At 41.0% G+C, this 24,820-nt stretch overlaps 1 protein-coding gene across 4 annotated transcripts; it reads left to right on the forward strand.

Annotated features, from left to right (window-relative positions):
• Positions 1 to 501: 501 nt before the first annotated feature.
• LOC124291144 (serum paraoxonase/arylesterase 2-like) lies at positions 502 to 22,571 on the forward strand. Of its 4 annotated transcripts, none has more exons than XM_046728064.1 (10): positions 502 to 818; positions 1,998 to 2,069; positions 3,145 to 3,215; positions 4,706 to 4,761; positions 12,016 to 12,211; positions 13,691 to 13,820; positions 14,437 to 14,637; positions 16,041 to 16,122; positions 17,775 to 17,909; positions 20,766 to 22,571. In XM_046728064.1, exons 2-10 carry the CDS (start codon positions 2,005 to 2,007, stop codon positions 20,934 to 20,936), a joined length of 1,107 nt encoding a protein of 368 aa, XP_046584020.1. In that variant the 5' UTR covers positions 502 to 818; positions 1,998 to 2,004; the 3' UTR covers positions 20,937 to 22,571. The 4 variants fall into 4 exon arrangements, with proteins under 4 accessions (XP_046584020.1, XP_046584019.1, XP_046584021.1 ...); XM_046728063.1 differs by lacking the exon at positions 502 to 818 and adding an exon at positions 1,050 to 1,187; XM_046728065.1 differs by lacking the exon at positions 502 to 818 and adding an exon at positions 1,053 to 1,158.
• Positions 22,572 to 24,820: the final 2,249 nt, after the last annotated feature.

Raw genomic sequence — 24,820 nt, forward strand, 5'->3', positions numbered from 1 at the left:
TGTTTGTAGTATATTGGAATATCTTTTCACTAAGTGCAACACTTTACCGTATCTGTCCTGCATATAGTATTCTGTGACATCTTTATACTAAAGGAAAACCAAGTTCAATGAATAGTCAATTTCTTTATTGCAATGAGTACACATTTACAACTTCTAAATGCCCCTCCAAGAAGTTATCTTTACACTAAGCACAGCACATTACATCTAGAATATCTTTACAATAAGTGTAGCCCAAGATATACATTGAGGAACCAAGTACCAAAACATGTCGAATCTGCACGGCAAATGGCAGCAGATAGTGTAGTCCATATCACACTCCCCGAACGCGTTTTCCCCCTCCTGTAGCCCTCTCTGCAATCTTAAAGCCCTAAATGATGCTTTCTCAGGTTCAAGATCTCCCTCCTCGCGGGCACTCCTTTTCAATTTTAAAGGTTTGTTTCTATCAAAATTATAATATTCAGACACTAAGCGTTAGTCAACAGGTATTGCTGAAGCCAGTTCACATATCCTGGGTCGTATGGGCCTTCCCACGGGACAAGGAATAGGCATGGTGGAGCGTAGATCCCCATAACAACAGACTGACCCCGACCCGAACCGAGCCTCATCGCCGTCGCGTCAACCCCCAGCGCACCGCGACCTGGGGCTTCGTATTGATACCTCAGCTGGGTTAGGTAACAGTTACTGTTCCTTCAACACTGCATAGCTTACAGATTTATCCGCACGAGCTATATTGCGTTCAACTCCATGACTCGTTCAATGATTCGTTGTTCAGCTTTTTAAGAGTGTTCCGGTCGACTGCGTGTAGAGGGATCCTCGAGGTATGTCATGCGTTGGAATGTGTTTTTAAGACTGAGGCGACGTCCATCTTTGATGCTTATCAATATTAACTGAGAGAGAGCTTTTTCACAAACACCCGCATTGGTATACAAGTAGACTTGTACAAGTCTATATATATCCCTGTAACAGACTGGCGTCCGTCCGCCTATCTACACTGGCCTCTCTCGACTTGCCCCTCTAAATGACAGAATTACTATGCATCCACTGGCTTAGCATTCAGTACAGCCTTAGAGCAAGGGTAGTATGCAGGTTGCCGATACATTGACACTAGGCCGGTTTGTTGACTATATGTTGTAGATAACATTCTGCGTACACGGTAAAGTGAGTCAGCTTCAAGTGTCATTTAGAAGGTTAGTGTAATGAAAAGGGGACAGATTCTTTATTACAATATATGCGACGTTTTGGTGTAGATGCTAACCCTGTTTTCAAGCAATTGATGTAGAGTACTGTGGTAAAGTTTTCGTATAAGCCCGATAGGTTGCAAAGTTTTATATCTATGTAGTATTGAGGGCTTTCCAAACCTTTTTAGAAACAATCATGTGTAAGCCGGGCTATTTTTGTAATGGTAGCTACGCCCCTGGTTAAAGCATTATATACAGGAGTAAAGTTATGTGTACAGTGTACAGGTTATAAATTATAATTAATGTGTACTGGGCCCCGTTTCACAAAGCGCTACGACTGTCGTACCTCCTATACTGTTACATAGACTGACGACAGTCGTACCTCCTATACTGTAACATAGACTGACGACAGTCGTAACGCTATGATAGCTTTGTGAAACGGGTCTCATGTTGATAATGGAATTGGTGTTTAGAAAAGATTTATGAAAGTCTACACACAGAACAAGATCCGGAAATGTGAATTGCTCGGGACAACGTCCGGAAACTACTGGAGTTGTGTCCCTTTGACACAAAACAACTATTTTTATTCCAATTCCGGTTCGTCCGATCATAGTTTTAAGTTCGTCAGCACCGTCTCCGTCTCATAGTGCAACCATCTCCAATACAAACGGGTGACTGGGAGAAAACGAAAATACATGATATTGTCCAGGGCGTGTGGGACATGCTACATTTACTTTTATGAACATGTTGGATTTGTTAGACATCTTTAGTGCATGTTCCTGACAAATTACCTGACCCATATTTCTGAATTTATTTCAGCTTCAAGATGTTTGTAAAAATCATCCTCATCAGCTTGCTCGTGTTGCTGCTGCAGCACGTGGTCAAGTTATGGTGAGTATTTGTTGCCGTGGAAACTAACGCGAGGTTTCTGTCATTACCTAAACGGGTTCGAATCCTAGATTCACTGGGTGTATTATCGTGTCACCATCAGATAACTTCATGGTTTTATAAACGTTGGAAATGACACTCTGTGTTTTTTATCCGTTTTAATGTGATAACAAGATGCCACGAATTAATTGTGGGGTGGTTAGGATGTATGATTACCCGTGAAGATCTGGGTTAGAACTGGTCTCCTACAACCCATGCTTGACGTAAGAGGCGACTAGCGGATCGGGTAGTCAGGCTCGCTGACTTGGTTGACACATGTCATCGTATTCTAACTGCGTAGACCGATGCTCATGATGTTGATCACTGGATTGTCTGTTCCAGACTCGATTATTTACAGACTGCCGCCAGATAGCTGGAATATTGCTGGGTGTGGCGTTAAACACCAAACAAACAAAAGACTATGTTGATATGGTGATGTGTTTTGACCCGAAAACGAGAGATTACAAGAGTGTTTCTGTACTTAAATTGTTTTGTAGTAATGTCTTTTATAGTTTGGTTACAAAAATAGATGTAAACAATATCGTTATTACATAAGAAACTCTAAGTCAGCTACCTCTAAGTCAGCCATCATGGCAATGCATTTACTTCAAGTACAGAATATCAAATATCCTACACGATCTACGTGGCCGCTTGGGATTATTTTACGAGGTAGCCTAGTGGTTAAAGCGTTCGCTCGTCACGCCGAAGACCCGGGTTCGTTTCCCCATATGGGTACAATGTGTGAAGCCCATTTCTTGTGTCCCCGCCGTGATATTGCTGGAATATTGTTGCGTAAAACCATACTCACTCACTCCACTGCCCACGGTAACAATTATCGTCATCTGATAAACATTATCTTTTTTCCTATTACTTACGAGGACCGCGTACATCCATTAAACGGACAGAATGAAGATACCTCTCACACTCGGGGATTGCATAGGTAATATCTGACCAAGATTCTATGTTCTTAGCAGATTCGAAATAACATGATACGTTCTTCCATCGTTACCATGGTTACAGTTGATTTAATCTGTTTCAGTTTCCATATGAACTTCGACAAGCACGTGTTCAACCATTATCCTGGCCCGTGCCATCAAGTGGAAGGAATAGGTGAGAGAATATTTGTTACGCCGTACTATAAAAGGGGGCTGGGGTGGCCATGTCGTTCGTCATGCCTAAAGGGCCTGAATTCAATTCATTACATGGTTATAATGAGTGAATACCCGTCAAGATCCGAGTTACATTTGGTCTTCAGCAACCCAGACTTGTCCTAAGAGGCGACTAACGGGATCGGGTGGTCAGGGTCGCTGACTTGGTTGACACATGTCATCGTATCCCAATTGCGTACATCGATGCTCATGCTGTTGATCACTGGTTTGTCTGGCCAAGACTCGATTATTTACAGACCGCCGCCATATATATAGTTGGAATATTGCTGAGTGTGGCGTTAAACAACCAGCCAACCAACCAGTCAACTGTGTGAAGCCCATTACTGATAACTCCCGCCATGATGTTTCTGAACTATTACTTAAACAGCGGCGTAAAACATTACTCTCTTACTCAATGTTTGCTTAATGAGCTAGTATGAGTGATCGCTATGGCCTAGGAAGCAGAATTGCTGGATTCGAACTCAATCTTTCATTGTGCAAATACATCATGCTCCTTTGCAAATCATGTCAACGTATTTTCCAGTTCAGTGCAACAAAATGTCACGAAGGGCTTTCAGGAGAAGACTGTATCTTTTGTATTTCGCATAGCCTCCATGTGTGGCTTCTGAGCGAACTCCTCAAAACTCAGCTACAACTTTAAGTAATCGCTCCTGAAGGCGTGGTTCCTACTTGCAAGTTATTAAATACAGAAATGAGTACTATACACAATCGTTTATTCCGTATGTCACAGACATATCAGATCTGACCAGTGCGTATTTCATATGATGTATTAAACGACTTATCCGCGATGAGGATACACATCAATTTGACCTGGACTACGGATAGAAAATATATCAAATCCTTTACTCTCGACTATGACGAGGATGTAGTGACTGAGATACCCATAAACATCTCTGAAGACCCTTCCTGTTCCTGCGGTTTGATACGAGAGGATACTGCTCATTATTTCTTCATGTGTCCAAATTCCATTCCTTAAGATCAAATTCATACTTCTATACCATGGGATTTAACCTCAATTTATGGAAATTCGTTAGAAACCACAAACCTTAATCAAAAGATTTTGGCATCCGTTCATTATTTTATTCAACAGACAAAACGATTTAAAACTGATTACAAAAATGTATATGGGTATTTGTAGCTCATTCTTCATATCCGACGCACTTCCAACGTATTCACAGGCATCATCTTCTATTTGTTTGTACTTTGTCTTTGCATTGTATTCGTTTGTGATTTTGTGTATTACTTGGGCGGTATTTATGTAAGTCTTAAGACCTGTTTACCAATCCAGTCCTTGTACAAGGAAAGGAATTAAATATGTTCCATCCTAAACTCAGGTATGGTTTCTAACGTGTTTTGGTACCATTTAGCTTCACGAAATGATATTGACTATGGCAAACAGATGAGAGAAAATACTGGTTTCGTGCATTTCAGGTTTTGGCTCCGAGGATATGCATATGCTGCCAGACGGAAGGACATTTATAACATCGGTATGTTTGTGACGGACATATCGCATCTGGTGTATCAAAGATGTTTACGCTCATGGTACTATACAAGCGTATTAGTGCCCTTGTCTAAAAACAAATTATCATCTAGGTAGATGATCCTTACTTCTACGTAGATGATGCTTTACTTCTACGTAGATGATGCCTTACTTCTACGTAGATGATGCTATACTTTTACGTAGATGATCCTATACTTTTACGTAGATGATGCTATACTTTTACGTGGATGATACTTTACTTTTACGTGGATGATGCTTTACTTTTACGTAGATGATGCTTTACTTTTACGTAGATGATGCTATACTTTTACGTAGATGATGCTATACTTTTACGTAGATGATGCTCTACTTCTTCGTAGATGATGCTTTACTTCTACGTAGATAATGCTTTACTTATACGTAGATGACGCTTTTCTTACACGTAGATGATACCTTACTTCTATGTAGAAGAGGAAGAAAAAGAAGAAGAATGGTTTATTTTTGTATAAAGGCCATACGACCCATCGTACAAGGTGGTACAATAGTGATTTTGGTTACCGTTTTCATACAACAACGCTAACAGGAGCAGAATAAACATAAGAACTTGACAAAATTATTTATGATGGTAATGTCTGATGATGTACATATTCTGTGGAGAGAATAGTAATATCCATGGACCGTTTTTGGAATGTAACGTCGACGCGTATCCTCATAGCATTTACAAATATAGACAATATGGATTTCATCCTCAATACTTTTACAGTGTTTACATAACACAATATCATCATTGCAGGAGGCAGTACCTCTTCTAATATATTTGATACCTAGTGCAGTTCATCCTGATCTAAATAATGTGAACAGACGCTTGCACTTATGCAATTATGTTCAATGATAAATATTTTTAACAGGTCAACAGAGATTTATGAGACTTATAGAAAGACAGCGAAGGAACATCTAGGGAAAGATGCCACTCTTGCATAGAACAGTTGTTAATTCTTTCAGTAAACATACATAGAAACATTTTTGTATCACCGACATCTTGTGAAATCCAAGCAGTACCAAAGCCAAAATAAAATAACAAATCACTGACATGCCGAGCCCATGTGGGGCGTTTCCTGAATTCACTTCTAAGTAGGTGATACTTCAACATAGATGGTGCTTTACTTCTACGTGGATGATGCTTTACATTTACGTAGATGATGCTTTACTTTTGCGTAGATGACGCTTTACTTGTACGTAGATGATAGCTTACTTCTACATTGGTGATACTTTACTTTTGCGTGGATGATGCTTTACTTCTACGTGGATGGTGCTTTAATTCTACGCGGATGATGCTTTACTTTTGCGTGGATGATGTTTTACTTGTACGTAGATGATAGCTTACTTCTACATTGGTGATACTTTACTTTTGCGTGGATGACACCTTCTACGTGGATGGTGCTTTACTTTTACGTGGATGATGCTTTTCATTTACGTAGATGATGCTTTACATTTGCGTAGATGACGCTTTACTTTTACTTAGATGATAGCTTACTTCTACGCGGATGATGCTTTACTTTTGCGTGGATGATGCTTTACTTCTAAGCGGATAATGCTTTACTTTTACATGGATGATACCTTACTTCTACGTGGATGATGCTTTACTTTTACGTAGACGATACCTTACTTCTACGTGGATGATGCCTTACTTCTACTTGGATGATACCTTACTTCTACGTGGATGACGCTTTACTTCTACGTGGATGACGCTTTTACTTTACGTGGATGATATCTTACTTCTACGTGGATGATGCTTTACTTGTACGTGGATGATATCTTACTTCTACGTGGATGATGCTTTACTTTTACGTGGATGATACCTTACTTCTACGTGGATGATGCTTTACTTCTACGTGGATGATATCTTACTTCTACGTGGATGATGCTTTACATTTACGTGGATGATATCTTACTTCTACGTGGATGATGCTTTACTTTTACGTGGATGATATCTTACTTCTACGTGGATGATGCTTTACTTGTACGTTGATGATATCTTACTTCTACGTGGATGATGCTTTACATTTACGTGGATGATATCTTACTTCTACGTGGATGATGCTTTACTTTTACGTGGATGATACCTTACTTCTACGTGGATGATACCTTACTTTTACGTGGATGATACCTTACTTCTACGTGGATGATACCTTACTTTTACGTGGATGATACCTTACTTCTACGTGGATGATGCTTTACTTTTACGTGGATGATACCTTACTTCTACGTGGATGATACCTTACTTCTACGTGGATGATACCTTACTTTTACGTGGATGATATCTTACTTCTACGTGGATGATACCTTACTTTTACGTGGATGATATCTTACTTCTACGTGGATGATGCTTTACTTTTACGTGGATGATATCTTACTTCTACGTGGATGATGCTTTACTTCTACGTGGATGATGCTTTACTTCTACGTGGATGATGCTTTACTTTTACGTGGATGATACCTTACTTCTACGTGGATGATGCTTTACTTCTACGTGGATGATGCTTTACTTTTGCGTGGATGATGTTTTACTTTTGCACGGATGATGCTTTACTTCTACGTGGATGATGCTTTACTTTTACATGGATGATACCTTACTTCTACGTGGATGATGCTTTACTTTTACGTAGACGATACCTTACTTCTACGTGGATGATGCCTTACTTCTACTTGGATGATACCTTACTTCTACGTGGATGACGCTTTACTTCTACGTGGATGATGCTTTACTTTTACGTGGATGATATCTTACTTCTACGTGGATGATGCTTTACTTTTACGTGGATGATATCTTACTTCTACGTGGATGATGCTTTACTTTTACGTGGATGATATCTTACTTCTACGTGGATGATGCTTTACTTCTACGTGGATGATATCTTACTTCTACGTGGATGATGCTTTACATTTACGTGGATGATATCTTACTTCTACGTGGATGATGGATGATATCTTACTTCTACGTGGATGATTACGTGGATGATATCTTACTTCTACGTGGATGATATTTACGTGGATTACTTTACTACGTGGATGATGCTTGATACTTCTTACGTGGATGATATCTTACTTCTACGTGGATGATGCTTTACTTTTACGTGGATGATATCTTACTTCTACGTGGATGATGCTTTACTTTTACGTGGATGATGATGCTTTACTTTTACGTGGATGATATCTTACTTCTACGTGGATGATATCTTACTTTACGTGGATGACGCTTTAAGTGGATGATACTTTTACGTGGATGATATCTTACTTCTACGTGGATGACGCTTTACTTTTACGTGGATGATATCTTACTTCTACGTGGATGATGCTTTACTTCTACGTGATGATGCTTTTTACGTGGATGACTTTTTTACGTGGATGGTGCTTTACTTCTACGTATGGTGATACTTTTTTACGTGGATGATACTTCTAAATTACCTAATGATAATAATGGATATATATAGCGCCTAATATCCATCAATAGGTGCTCACTGGCGCTTTGACAAAATCGAAAAGGTTAAAGAACAAATGTACAGACAAAATCCATAGAGTCTAGTGATAGGCAATGAGAAAGAGGTGAGATGTCATCGACGATGATAATTTGCTTCTACGTAGATGATACTTTACTTCTATACTCCTAGGCCAAATGTAGAGATAACATCATTATCAGGTAATATGATATTACTTTGCATTTTCTGCGAGAGATCCTAAAATAGGGACTTTTCTAACATTTGGCCTAGCAGTATCTACATAAATGCTAGTTATATTTACAGAAACGATATCACCTACTTAGAAGAAGGTTGTCATCAATTATCGAATGATCGACTTTGTTAGCCATAATTTCTCGAGTAATCGACAATAGTTCCAGGTCTGTTTTGTGTTACCTGTGGCTTAAATAATAATGGTCTTATATTCACTTTCAACCTCGGTATGTCTATATTTAGGTATTGTGAGAAGGTAAACCAGATCAAAACTATGCATAGGCTATATTGAACTAGTGTCGCAACGTCTCAAGACAATATCATCTACGTAGAAGATACTTACATCTATAAGAATCTTCTACGTAGATGTAAGTATTTTCTACGTAAATCTAAGTATCATCTTCATAGATGTAAATACTGTGTCTACATAGATGTAATTATCTTCTTCATAGATGTAAGTATCATCTACGTAAATGTAAGTATCGTCTTGTGAAGTTGCGACCCTAGTTCAATATAGCCTATGTTAAATATAGTCTATACGTATCTTCTACGTAGATGTAAGCATCTTCTTCGTAGATGTAAATAATGTCTACATAGATGTGGTTACCTTCTACATAAATCAATTCTGTGCAATAGGTTTGACATGGTGCTTTATACATTGGAGTAAATCTTGTACACTAGGTCCGACATGGTACTTTGTATATACGCATATAGGACCAAGTATTACACACTAGGCCGTATAAAAGCCATTGCTGTACATTAGATTCCACACGATACATCGTAGAAAGGAGCCAGTATTGTACACTAGCTATAGGTCTTACATGATACTTCGTATGTCTACCCGTGAAGGTCCGGGTTAGAATTGATCTTCAGTAACTCATGCTTGTAAGAGGCGACTAACGGGATCGGGTGGTCAGGCTCGCTGACCTGGTTGACACATGTCATCGTATCACAATTGCGTAGATCGATGTACAGATGTTGATCACTGAATTGTCTGCTCCAGTTTTGATTATTTACAGACCGCCAGCATATAGCTGGAATATTGCTGAAGTGCGGCGTAAACCTAAACTCACTCACTCACTCACTTCGTATGTAGGAGCCAACATTGAAAACATGGTCCTATAAGGTACTTCGTATATAGAGAATACTAAACAATGTCCCGTGTAATACCATATTTATGAAACTCGTGAATGGTTTAGGTATCTAACTCGCTTTCGCCAGTTAGATACCAAACCATTCACTCGTTTCATAAATATGGTATTACACGGGACATAGTTTAGTATTTTATTTATATATATATATATATATATATATATATATATATATATATATATATATGATTCGATATTGTACACTAGGTCCTACATGGTATTTGTACATATGTAACAGGAAATAAGTATAATCAGTAAATATGTATAATTACTGAAACTTTCAGTAATTATGTATAATGTCTGATTCACTCAGGAATTATGTATATTTACTGAAATTTTAAGCAATTATACATAATTCCTGAAATTTAAGAAACAAAATTATACATATTTACTGAAATCATTTGAATTACTGAATATTGATATTACTCTTAATGTCAGTCTGTACAGCAGGATCAAAGGTAAAGGATTTGAGTAAATATGTACAATTTTGTTTCTTAAATTTCAGGAATTATGTATACTTAAAGGATATAAACTTTTACGTGGATGATGTCTTACTTCTACGTTTTCGATGTTGGCTCCTAATTTCAGTAAATATACATAATTCCTGAGTGAATCAGACATTATGCATAATTACTGAAATTTTCCTGTAACATATATACTGAGTCAAAAAAGAAACTTCACATTCTTTCTTCAGGGCACTATAAAAGAACAAGAGATGGTAAGATGGTTAAATTGTTATTATTTCATTGCTGAGATCTGTGTGGTGTACTCGATACACTGACAGTGCCATAATCAGTTCCATCAGGCTACACCGCCGTTCCAAACATGGGTATACAAAATGTCAAGTCACAAGAATAAAAATGCGAAATTTCTCAGTTCAATATCGTGTATGGCCGCCCCGCGCATTCACCACTGCCAAACACCGTCTCCTCATCGACTGCCTGATGCTTGTGAACACGTGGTTGGGGATTCTGCGCCATTGCTCTTGCAAGGCAGCGCCAAGTTCCTGCAAATTCTGAGGTTGGTTCCTAAGACCACGAAGCCTTCTCCCAAGTGCATCCAAACGTGCTCTATTGGATTAAGGTCAGGGGACCTCGATGGCCAGTCCTTGACGTTGATTCCAGCGTTTTGAAGGAAATTTCGTGTCAACATCACGGTATGCGGCCGAGCATTATCATGCTGGAACTGTAGACCTGGGCCATGAGCCGCCATGAAAGGAACGAGTTCAGGGGTGAGCACCTGGTCGCGGTAAGCAGCAACTGTGAGGTTTCCACGGATGACCCGAAGTCGGAAACGGTTGTTCCCACAGAAAGCACCCCACACCATGCAACTTCCGCCCCCGAATCTGTCGACTTCCTGTACACAACATTGGGCATACCGTTCACGACGTCGTCCGCGAATCTGAGGGTAAACCTGGATTCATCGCTAAAGACGACTCGATTCCAGTCTCTCTGGGTCCATCGGAGGTGACGTTGGACCCACAGCAGACGTTGACGTTGATGAAACGGCGTCAATATTGGCCCACGATATGGACGTCGAGAATGGAGATTGGCAGCCCGCAACCCATTTCGAATGGTCTGTGAGGACAGTCGACCTCTAAACATCTCAGCCCTGGTTCGTGTAGCCGGTAGAAATCTGACACGTAGGTGACGTAGGACGATTTGACGGTCTTCTGCTCATGACGTCACACGTGGACGACCCGACCTTGGGCGATCAGAAGTGGTGCCAGTTTGTTGTAGACGACCTCGCAAGTCATACACAGTACGACGTCTGCATCCCATTGCTCTTGCGACGTCAATAACTGATCTTCCCGCTTGCAACACGCCAACGGCACGTTCACGTTGCACATTTGACAATCGTGGCATTTCAAGTACCGTTAGAACTGTGGTTTAAAAGAGTTTTTTCAATTCTTGAGGCCAATGCAAACACGTGCATATGAAGAAAACTTCGATGCGAAGATCACGTGATCGACTGCACGTGCAAAACCTGATTTGGCACTAACGTCATTTGCACGAGGAATGGATGGGTTTGAGTGGGTTTTGCTAACGTTTTTCTAGAGTCGAAAGATAGGGATCCCATTTCGGATACATAGATGTATCATCAGAGAAAAATTATTCATTATTTTTCAAATTACATTTTGTGAAGTTTCTTTTTTGACTCATTATATATATAGGATCCAATATTACACACTAGGTCGTACAAGGTACTTCGTATACAGGTATCAATATTGTACACTAGGTCTTACACCGTACTTTATACATAGTTGTAATTTCAGACTCTGGCTATTCTATCCTACTAACATGGCCTTTTGTCGAATGTGTGGCGTGTATTGTTTGCATAACATGGAGGTCATCGGTCAAGCACTTTTTACTACTGCTGCAGGGGTTCCGGATGGCAGGTAGCGGTCCATCCTTTGAAAAGTTTTATAAACAAAACAAAGTCAAGGGGAGGATCTACTTGTTCAACATGAAGAACCCGAGGAAGGTGGTGCAGGAGATGACGCTGACGTCCACGGAGAATTTTGACAAGGACAGGCTCCAGCCCCATGGCATCAGTGCTTGGGAGGACAAGGATACAGGTGAGTCTAGGGTGTTGCAAGGATACAGGTGAGTTTAGGGTGTCACAAGGATACAGGTGAGTTTAGGGTGTCACAAGGATACAGGTGAGTTTAGGGTGTCACAAGGATACAGGTGAGTCTTCGGTGTCACAAGGATACAGGTGAGTTTAGGGTGTCGCAAGGATACAGGTGAGTTTAGGGTGTCACAAAGATACAGGTGAGTTTAGGGTGTCACAAGGATACAGGTGAGTTTAGGGTGTCACAAGGATACAGGTGAGTTTAGGGTGTCACAAGGATACAGGTGAGTTTAGGGTGTCACAAGGATACAGGTGAGTTTAGGATGTCACAAGGATACAGGTGAGTTTAGGGTGTCACAAGGATACAGGTGAGTTTAGGGTGTCGCAAGGATGCAAGGAGTTTTGGATGTCGTGTTGATGTACAGGATATAAACTCCAGCTTCATGGCATCAGTGCTTGGGAGGACAAGGATACAGGTGAGTTTAGGGTGTCACAAGGATACAGGTGAGTTTAGGGTGTCGCAAGGATACAGGTGAGTTTAGGGTGTCGCAAGGATACAGGTGAGTTTAGGGTGTCACAAGGATACAGGTGAGTTTAGGGTGTCGCAAGGATACAGGTGAGTTTAGGGTGTCACAAGGATACAGGTGAGTTTAGGGTGTCGCAAGGATACAGGTGAGTTTAGGGTGTCGCAAGGATACAGGTGAGTTTAGGGTGTCACAAGGATACAGGTGAGTTTAGGGTGTCACAAGGATACAGGTGAGTTTAGGGTGTCGCAAGGATACAGGTATTTTTTAATGTGTCACAAGGATACAGGTGAGTTTAGGGTGTCACAAGGATACAGGTGAGTTTAGGGTGTCACAAGGATGCAGGTATTTTTTAATGTGTCACAAGGATACAGGTGAGTTTAGGGTGTCACAAGGATGTAGGTGAGTTTAGGGCATCGTGTTGATGTACAGGATATAAACTCCAGCCTTATGGCACCAGTGCTTGGGAGGACAAGGATGCAGGTGAGTTTAGGGCATCGAGTTGATGTACAGGATATAAACTCCAGAATCATGGCACCAGTGCTTGGGAGGACAAGGATGCAGGTGAGACTAGGATGTCGAGTTGATGTACAGGATATAAACTCCAGCTTAGTGGCATCACTGCTTGGGAGGACAAGGCTGCAGGTGAGACAAGGATGTCGAGTTGATGTACAGGATATAGACTCCAGCTTCATGGCATCATTGTTTGGGAGGACAAGGATACGGGTGAGACTAGGATGTCGAGTTGATGTACAGGATATAGACTCCAGCTTAGTGGCATCAGTGCTTGGGATGACAAGGCTGCAGGTGAGACTAGTCTAGGATGTCGAGTTGATGTACATGATATAAACTCCAGCTTCATGACATGCTTGGGAGGACAAGGATACGGGTGAGTTTAGGGTGCCCGTCCTAGGATTCCATAATATTTCTAACTACAGAATATTATTTGTTCTCTTCAGGTCGAGTGTACCTGTTTGTGGTGAATCATGAGCGGGACGGACGAGAGAAGGTCGAGAAATTCCTCGTATCTTTCGACACAGTTTCCTTACAACATATGAAGTCTTATCATGGAGACACAACCTTTAAGAAGTGAGTTAGTGAGTGAATGAGAGTATAATATTTACCCCCCGTTTAGTAATTTTGCAGCACTATTCTGGGCACAAAAATAGGCGTGTACCATTGCACAAAATTCGGAGTAGAACCCACCTCAACTTGACCAGCGAACATGTTTACCACTCGGCCATCTGACCGTCCAGAGTAGTGCAAAGAATGAAAAAAAAAGAGTTTACATTTTTGCCTTATGGTGTGGATTCCCAATGTTCGACCATACAACAATAGTGATAAATATGAGTGATCACCTTTATTGCTTTCAACACCCGGTGGCAAAAAAGAACACCGTGGTATCCCTTAAACATTATCCAACATAAGTACTGAGTGAGTGAGTATGGTTTTACGCCGCTTTTAGCAATATTCCAGCAATGTCACGGCGGGGAACACCAGAAATGGGCTTCACACATCGTACCCATGTGGGGAATCAAACCCGGGTCTTCAGCGTGACGAGCCAACGCTTTAACCATTAGACTATCCGCCGCCTCAATATAAGTGAGAACAAGTACACTGATTAAATGAGGACAATTTGTAGGACATAACTATTTTGATCATATTACCAATAACTTATGAAATGTGTATGTATGTCCTTTTTCAGCTTAAATGACCTCGTCGCCACCAGTGAAGACAGTTTCTATTACACCAACTTTTTGTATAGCGATAGCACTGTCGGTAAAATCTTAGAAAATTTGTCTATGATGCCTTGGGCCAATGTGGGCTACTTCGATGGTACAGCATATCGCATAGTGACCGACCGACTCAAGATGGCTAACGGTATACAGATGTCTGGAGATGGAAGGTAAGATGATCCTGAGACGAATATTCATAGCTGAAAATGGACAAGATTTGAAAGCAACCTATTTCGCGCACAGAGAGTGAGTGAGTGAGTATAGTTTTTCGCAGCTTTTAGCAATATTCCAGCAATATCTCGGCGGGGGACACGAGAAATGGGCTTAACACATTGTACCCATGTGGGGAATCGAACCCGGGTCTTCGGCATGACTAACGAACGCTTTAGCCACTAGGCTACCCCACCGCCCTTCCGCGCACAGGAAATGTAAAAGCAGGTGGAATCGATTTTAAGAATATTAGACTTATATATGAACGTGCCGTTTGGCTACCTGCACTAGAGTAGGGCCGGTTGGGTCGCCTAGAGGTCACAGCGTTCGCTCGTCACGCTGAAGACCGGGGTTCGATTCCCTCTCCACATGGGTACAATGTGTGAAGCCCATTTCTGGTGTCCCCCAGCCGTGATATTGCTGGAATATTGCGCAAAGCGGCGTAAAAGTAAACTCACTCACTAGTCCGGACTAATGCTAATGTTATAGTGCTTTTCAACTTAGATACCATGCTACAGTTTAACAAGGATACCCCACTCAGAGAAACATGATAACCCCGTGCTGACCACAGCTTGGTTTATCCCATCATGCCGGGTAATAAATATCAGGGTCTTTTGGTGTGAATCTTCCAGGGATCGAACTACCGACCTACCGCTCATCAAATAAACGCTCCACCCATTACACCATGGGGGCGGTTGTCAGATTTATCAGGAAAAAAAACAAGAAATGTTTGTCGAAAAAATCATCAGATATGTTGGATTACCTACAACTAGTCTTGTTCTATATGTATGCAAAACAACAAGCTACAATTGAGAATACGTATATAAATTTATGTAAATAAGAGAAAATCTAAATAATAATAATGTGACTTAACTGTTTCCTCTGGTCCAAGACTGCGCGTTGAAAACGCTTCCCGAAAATCTCTAAATTATATTAAATATACATTGCCTCGCAATAGAATGGCGAAGATATATGTTTGGCAGGGTATGCATAGATCATGACCTTACGTGTACACATCATTTATGATTATGATTTTGTACTGCAATTCTTGGATATATTCAAAGCCAACTGTATCGTTTCTGACATTATGAGTGAGTGAGTGTAGTTTTACGCCGCTTTTAGCAGTGTTCTAGCAATATCCCGGCTTCACACATTGTACCCATGTTGGTAATCGAACCCGTGTCTTCGGCATGAGGAGCAAACGCTTTAACCATTATTATATGAATTAAACTGTAATGTTGTATATGTGCTGCGTCTGCTTTATTCAGTTGTATCGTGGCCAGGTGAGCTACAATCTGCACGTATATAATATGTATTATATACTCTGAATTGTGCTGCAACCTGCGTTCTTGCATCTCTCCAGACTTATCTATGTCACTGCTTCCTTGTCCCGTGATCTGAGGATTTATGACAGAAGCAAGGACAACTCTCTACAACTAAAAGAGGTAAGTGGGAAAAAGGATGTGTCAAGTATTACGACTTTAGCTGACACCATTGAGAGCTCTCAACTTTCCCTCGGGTCATTTTACTGGAATATCTTCAAGCTATTGTCTTCACTAACTTTCCCTTGGGTCTTTTCACTAGAATATCTCCAGGCTATTGTTTCCACTAACTTTCCCTTGGGTCTTTTCACTAGAATATCCCCAAGTTATTGTTTCCACTAACTTTCCCTTGGGTCTTTTCACTAGAATATCTCCAAGCTACAGTCTCCACTAACTGTCCCTTGGGTCTTTTCACTAGAATATCCCCAAGCTATTGTTTCCACTAACTTTCCCTTGGGTCTTTTCACTAGAATATCTCCTATTGCTCCATTGTCCCTCTTTTCACTAGAATATCTCCAAGCTATTGTTTCCACCTTGGGTCTTTTCACTAGAATATCTCCAAGCTATTGTTTCCACTAACTTTCCCTTGGGTCTTTTCACTAGAATATCTCCAAGCTATTGTTTCCACTAACTTTCCCTTGGGTCTTCTCACTAGAATATCTCCAAGCTACAGTCTCCACTAACTGTCCCTTGGGTCTTTTCACTAGAATATCTCCAGGCTATTGTTTCCACTAACTTTCCCTTGGGTCTTTTCACTAGAATATCTCCAAGCTATTGTTTCCACTAACTTTCCCTTGGGTCTTTTCACTAGAATATCTCCAAGCTATTGTCTCCACTAACTGTCCCTTGGGTCTTCTCACTAGAATTCTCAGCTATTGTCTCCACTAAATAGAATATCCAGGCTATTGTTTCCACTAACTTTCCCTTGGGTCTTTTCACTAGAATATCTCCAAGCTACAGTCTCCACTAACTGTCCCTTGGGTCTTTTCACTAGAATATCTCCAGGCTATTGTTTCCACTAACTTTCCCTTGGGTCTTTTCACTAGAATATCTCCCAAGCTATTGTTTCCACTAACTTTCCCTTGGGTCTTTTCACTAGAATATCTCCAGGCTATTGTCTCCACTAACTGTCCCTTGGGTCTCACTCACTAGAATATCTCCAAGCTATTGTTTCCACTAACTAACTTTCCCTTAGGCTATTGGTCTTTTCACTAGAATATCTCCAGGCTATTGTTTCCACTAACTTTCCTTGGGTCTTCTCCTAGAATATTGCTATTGGTCTTTTCACTAGAATATCTCCAGTCCTATTGTTTCCACTAACTTTCCCTTGGGTGTCACTTGGGGCTATTGTTTCACTGTCCCTTGGGTCTCACTAGAATATCTCCAAGCTATTGTCTCCACTAACTGTCCCTTGGGTCTTTTCACTAGAATATCTCCAGGCTATTGTTTCCACTAACTTTCCCTTGGGTCTTTTCACTAGAATATCTCCAGGCTATTGTTTCCACTAACTGTCCCTTGGGTCTTCTCACTAGAATATCTCCAAGCTACAGTCTCCACTAACTGTCCCTTGGGTCTTCTCACTAGAATATCCCCAAGCTATGATCTCATCTAATTTTCCCTTGGACCATTTCACTGTAATATGTCCAAGGTTTGGTTTCTAATCTCTCTGGTTCTATGAAGTATCGTTGGACAAGTTACCTGATTTCTCATTGTTTTTCTCTTCATTTACAGAGTCGCCCTATTGTGTTCACCATTTGTGTTTCCACGTGTTCCAGGTATATCCGCTGTACTCCACTCCAGACAATGTAATGGTGGATCACGACACGGGCCACCTCTACGTCGCGCTGCATCCAATAAACTACCTGGCCTTTGCACACTTCACGGATCCTGTAAACAAATCTCCTTCCCAGGTATGTGAAATGTTGTGGCTGTGTTATCTAGTGTAAAACAGTGGGGCGGTGGGGTAGCATAGTGGTTAAAGCGTTCGCTCGTCACGCTGAAGCCCGGGTTCGATTCTCCACATGGGTACAATATGTGAAGCCCATTTCTGATGCCCCCCGCTGTGATATTGCTGGAATATTGTTAAAACGGCGTAAAACCATACTCAATCAATCAGTCAGTCAGTAAAACAGTGTTGCATTTGTATCACGTTGTTTCTCTTACGATTTCGGGGTGGGCAGTGATGTGATGGAGAGTCAAGACCAACCTGGCCCCGATTTCTCGAAACAAACTTTAGTCTGTGTTTTGACTCAGAGTTTTACTCAAATTTGAGAAAACGCAGGAAAATGCATTTCCCAGAATAAGCTGAATTAAACTCAAACATAGTAGACAGTTTGAGTTTGGTAGACAGATTACCTAAGTTGTTTTGGCCTTTTTATTTTAAAAATGCAGCTGAGCTAGATATTCAGCTGTTTCAAATTGTCAAACTCAGTTTGAAATTGAGTAAAAACTTACGTTTGTTTCGAGAAATCAGGTACTGGATGCTTCTAGAGCAGCCGGAAATATTTTGCCTATTCCAACCCAGCATATTACACAGAATATTCCAGAAGATATTTACACTGAATATTATATATAGAGGGCCTACGCGTTACATGAAGAAAAACAGTTGAGTGAAGATACCTTTTTACACTGAATTTGGCCTATCCTGAAATCCTTACCTCTGTTGCAGCTAGTGAATATTGTCATCGGTCGTTATTGCTAACATCACTGCTTGTACATGTATATTGTATTTGTATTGCCATTGAATTCGTAGTGTCACTGTATTTTGTACAGTCATAACATTTTTAAATGCCCTTGCAGAAATTCTTACTGTTTTGTAGACTTGTTGAAAATTGTTAATTATATCATATTTCCTTCTTCCTTGTTGGTTTTGCACCAAATTCTTTTACGTGCAGAATTCCTGAATTCATTGTACAACTTGGAAATTAGCACGAAATTCAAGAAAGGCTTATATCGTTTTTGTCCAGTTCATTCTCCAGAACGGATCCTACGTGTAGAGTACTCCCTCTTCTTCTTTTGTCCTCGTCACGATATGGCTGAAATATTGCCGATGTGACGTTAAATTTTAACTCACTCACTCTTCTTTTGTCATGGGGTAATTACAGTATTTATAAAGGAAAGATGGTATGGTGATAGGTTAAGACAATAATTTTAGCCTAGGGAAACAGGCTGGGTTTTCTAGAGGTTCGGGGCGTTACAGGAATCATTGTTTCCGGATTATCATCCCAGGTACAGACTGTATGTCTCGCTGTAATAGTCTCAGACCTGTAACAGCTTTGGCTACCCTCCCACATTTAATCCCGCCTCCATGGTGTAGTAGATATAGTGTCTCACGGAAAACGAAAGGTTGATTCCAGGGTCCCGATCCTCAAAGCGTTCGTAACGTTACGACCTGTCGTAACTCGATAGTTTATTATGGGCTTACGAATGTCGTAGCGCTACGAACGTTTTGTGGATTGGGACCCAGGTTGTGCCATATAGAAAGGACGAATTCTGCCGTCTGAATGATACACCCGGAAACGGGACTCGTCGCTGAACCACACCCTCCTCCAACGAAGTTGCTGCCATACCCTGTGTGCTTGACACCACTGACAGTGTTGTGCTGTTAAAACCAGCCCACGAACGGGACGGGATGTCTTGCCCGAAGTCCTGCTTGTCGTAATCGGTTCCTAACTGTTTGGGTCGATACCTTAAGCATAAGCGGTATGTTGGATGTTGTAGAGGATGTGGTTCTGTCTTGTAGAAGACGTAACCAGATGAACCGGTCCCTCGTGAGATCTCGTGGTCTTCCTGATGTGGGTCGGTCACGTGTTGGTCCTTGATATTGATACCAGTTCCACAGTCTTGCTGTGGTGCTGGGCGCCACGTTGAACTCACTGGCCACTGCAGAACATGATTCACCAGCTTCCAATCTCCCAACAGTGCTGTTCCTCTCGGCTTCGCTGAGTCGTGGCATTTTTTAGAGTTCTTGTTTGCTTCAGCAACAATTGCCAATCAATTGAAAACCCCGCACTTTTATTTCTAATGCAAGCATGTTTCAAGTGCAGTTCATGGATGTGTTGGGGTGACATGGTTAGCATGTGACTGTGTTTTGGTCAATTTTGCATGTTGTTCTCTCTGAACAACTCGGAAGGAAAATTTCATTTCATAAGAAATGGCATCTTGTACCGATAAAACTACATCTCCCCAAACTTAACAAAAAAATCGAATTACATAGACGGATCCAGGGGGAAGGGTTCGAACCCCCTGAATCCCCCCTCCCCCAATGCAAAACATTAACTTCAATGTGGTCATTAGTCATTTTAAAATGGTGTGTGTGTGTGTGTGTGTGTGTGTGTGTTTCGTTTTACCCCCCTGAACATCCCCACCCCCACACACCACCATCACCCCACCCCTTGGATCCGCCAATGGAATATCATGTAAAGTACTTTTCAGCATACGTTTTGATCCATTTTACTTTCTGTTTTGAGGCAGTATATATACTCATGCCAATAATGGTTGTCACTCCCTCCCACCCCCACCCCTTCACACCTACCCCACCCCTCTCCAATTAAACAAATTGAAGGGGGTGACAACCATTATTGGCATGAGTATATATTCATGATTGAGGAAACTGAAATAAGGTTCAAATCGGCGTAAAATCTAATTCACTTAATAAATATAACGCATACTGAATATGATGAATATAACTTCACGGTAATCCATCCACTTGATGGTTGCATCTCTGTAACTGTGATGTGTATTGCAGTATTTCCTCGTTCTTTCAGGTCCTGCAGATAAAACTGAAGGATGGATCTGTATCTTCTGTGACAGAATTGTTCATTGATGACGGAAACCTGATATCTGCGTCAACTGTTGCAACTGTTTTCAACAAGAAGATGCTTGTTGGCTCTTTCCTTGACACGCTTGTATATTGTGATGTTGATGTACCCCTTTAAGTTTGGAATTGCTTGTTTGACAATATTTCTATTTTCGAAAAAAAAGCAATCATATTTAGAAAGCTACAGGTAGGGTAGACTAACGCTTCGTCCCAGAATGCATATAATTTTGATAGTAACAAAGAAACACATTTAAATTGAAAAGGAGCCCCGGTGAGTTGGGAGATTCCTGAACCTGAGGAAAACTACACTTGCTTCATTTAGAGTTTGAGCATTGCAGGGAAGGCTAGGCAGTAGGGAAAATAATGTGGGCCAGGGACAGACTACCATTAAGACATCACATGATTTTCAGCGATTAATGAATATTTTGTCATATTCATTCCTTTTCACCATGTTTTGTCCTTTTCGACAAGGTAAACCATTTCGACAAAAAATATAACCACATACAATGTAAATGCCACTGTACGAGAAATGTTAGCCTTGCTCCAAGGCTGTACTGAAGACTAAGCCCATGGGTCTATAGTAATTCTATCCTTTAAAGAGGAAGTCTAGATAAGGGAACAGCACGTCTAAGGACGCCAGTCAGTTCGAGGTCTATATATATATTTCGAAATTATGATTTACACTATCTATACTGAGGGCAAAAATAAGGGATCACATGAAAGTACAAGTGTTCCTTTATTTCTTTCCAGGTTTCTTCACAAGCTTTGTATCGGATAGCTTGTGAAGAAACCTGGCAAAAAATAAAGGAACACTTGTGCTTTCATGTAATCCCTTATATTTTCCCCTCAGTATATTATTACCTTAGCGACGTGTGCAAGTCTAGAGACATGTAAACATAACCTTAGCTCACACACGTATGCATGTACTGTGTTGATGCTGGGAAATATAAACATATATATTCTGTATTATACTCAGTCACAGCAACATGTGCAGGACAAGAAATGTGATGCTGGCATCCGTTGATCAGTTTCAGTATGTTTACTAACCAATGGCAGTTTTTAGAGCGACGAGGAGGTCATGTTTGTTGAAGTGAGACGTGAGTGGTTTCATTGCTGTTATTAGCTAAAGCTACCCGACGACTTGCTTTCAAACAGACAATGGGCGCCAGAATAGATGCGGAGGTATGGCCTTGACTGAAGGAGCACTAAGTTCATCCATGTGGGTCTCAGGTTCCCTTAACTGTGGTTTTCTATTACTCATGCAGTTAAGTTTTCTCCTTTACTTTCCCATACATATCTAGCGCGACTGAGAGAATGTTTGGGCTATAGAATATGTGTTATACAGCTTTCAGTAGGTTCAATGACTAACATGCGCTGCACATTTCCAAATTTGATGCATCGGTAAAATTTTGAGTTGTCCTGTATGTCTCCATCTTTGTTCAGAACGTTTACTTGTCTTTGCATGTGTTTGTGTCTATGGCATCGGTAGACTCGTCTATTTCGAACCTGAAGGGTCCAATGACTGATTGTGGAAACTATGTGAACATCTCACTAATCCAGATTATTTCATGGTCTCGCTGAACACTGGTGAATACTGCTTGTTGATGGTTCGATGAACCCTGTGGCTATCTGTTGATGTTTCTTCTCAAACAAGAATGACAACACCGTTATGGAGAGTAATGACTTTACAGTCGTTTCATAAAGACTGGGGAAAGGCTGTCTGTGCGCGGCAACACCTATGATACACACCAAAGAATCTATTGTTTTTTAAATAGATTCTAGCTTATATCTTATATCATCATCATCATCATCATCATCAAAAAAATTATTACGTATGAAGGCCACAGGCCCATATACATATTAATATACATATTCTTAACAGGTATGAAACAATTCTTTAACAATATAGCATTTGCCTGTCTACCTGTGTAGATTATCTTACACCCCCTGTGAAAAATATCAGTAACATATATCTGTATAGCTGTAGAACTTTTATAATTCTAATACCTATTTCTAATTTGCTAACTTTTCTCTTATTTTGTATGCATAATAGATAAAACGAGCTAGATTGTTTGTCTTCAGTTTTGTTTTGTTTAAGGATATTGCTAAACGACATCATGTTCACTTGCAAATACTGAATGCCACATTATGTTTTTAATATCTTCGTTCTGGATATTGCTTTAAACGGAAGTATGAGAGAGAGACGGGGAAAAAAGGTTTTCCAAATATATCACGTTGTCTCGGAGTGAAGGGTTACAGGTCTAAGACATTTACAGTTCGGTGACAAACATGAGCTGTAGGTGACTTCGTAGACCAGACTGGTTCGTAGACGTGGAAATCCAGTGGATTCGTAGACGTTAGTACACTGGGGAAACAAAGCATTACAACTTCGTTGCACACAATCCAAGTGATTATCAAACTTAATATGTTTACGAAATACTATTATTCAATTATTTATACACGTCTACGAAATCACCGTCTACGAATCAGTCTGGGCTACGAATCCACCGCGTCTACGAACTGGTTCAGCCTACAAGACAAGAAAAATGATTCGAACTCGCGACCATAGGTTTCAGGCGATGAATTGTATAGACAGCTCCCAGCACCCACGCTGTGTGTGAACTCCGTCAGAATGGGTTGGACGCTGACATCAAAATCACAACAGGTCTAGCATTCGAACAGACGGTCAAGGAAACAAGGTGGAAAGAACTGAACCTAATGTGCCACCCGTCTCGATGTTCAAGAAATACCCAGTAAAACAATTTTCATTCTCCAAGGTTAAAATCTTCAAAATGATCCGTAGCAACTACGTTAGTAACAGCAAGATATATAGTTCTATTTTGTCGTACATGTATATCCATGCCCTACATTGCTGCGCTCTCAGCTCCCTTAGAAGTATCAACGCGTATATGTCGACAGGGATCTAATTCAGAATGAAGACGAAGAGTAGTTTGCCTCCACACTTCTTTAGTTAGTTATACAATCAACTATACTACCAGACTTGCAGCATGGGTGCAAATATATACTAAACCACAAAAGAGATATCGCACCGATAGCGGTTTCTTAAAGCACATTCGGGAATCATATTTACAGTTCACACAAACAAAATCACCAAAAATGGTACCACTAAGATACCCCAAAGTGTATTGTGTGTGGCCTCCATGGGCATGGATGAAAGCGGTGAATCGTCTGTACATGGAATGAATTAGCCGGTTGATGAAGGCCATAGGCACTTGGGTCCATACTCTGCGAAATGCCTGATCGAGTCCAGCAACAGTGGTCGGCCTTGGTTGGAGGTCATTCAGTCGTCTTTGAAGTTCGTCCCAAAGGTGTTCTATTGGACTCAAATCCGGACTGAGTGCAGGTTATTGTAGGGTTTGGATGCCATGTTGTCTTAGGAAGTCCAATGTTGCTCTGGCACGAGCGTTGTCTTGCTGGAAGATGTAATTTCTGTAACGTCCAAAATGTGGTACAACGTGGAGTCTTGTGATTTGGTCAATATAGCGAGCAGCTGTCACGTCATTTCCTCATCCTGGACCGAGATTCTGGAACACCACGGTGCTAACTATCTCGTTCAGACCGATTGCACCCCACTCCATGATGGTTGGACCACCCCACGAGTCTCTTTCAACAATTCACTCATTGGAAAACAGTTCCCCACGCCTTCCCCATATTCTTACTCTGCCATCGACTGTCGAAACACAGTATCGGCTTTCATGAGAAAATAGCACAGTTCTCTATTGTCGATAACGCAAATTTCGATGCTGAGTTGCCCATTGCAGTCGGTTTGGGCGGTGAGGACAGGATTACGATATGATCTGTGATAGCAGAGGTTTCATCCGCGCAAACGTCGACGCACTGTATCGGCACTGCGTGGACGGTCTTGGATGCTGTTAGTGACCTGATGCCACTCCTGCAGTCGATAGATTGCCAGGAACATTAAAATGATTGGCTACCCACCGTGCAGTCTGGACAACTTGCAATCGTCCCAATATGGTTGTC

The sequence above is a fragment of the Haliotis rubra genome, unplaced genomic scaffold (assembly GCF_003918875.1).
Source record: "Haliotis rubra isolate DU_JTF1 unplaced genomic scaffold, ASM391887v1 Scf483, whole genome shotgun sequence".
NCBI lineage: Eukaryota > Metazoa > Mollusca > Gastropoda > Lepetellida > Haliotidae > Haliotis > Haliotis rubra.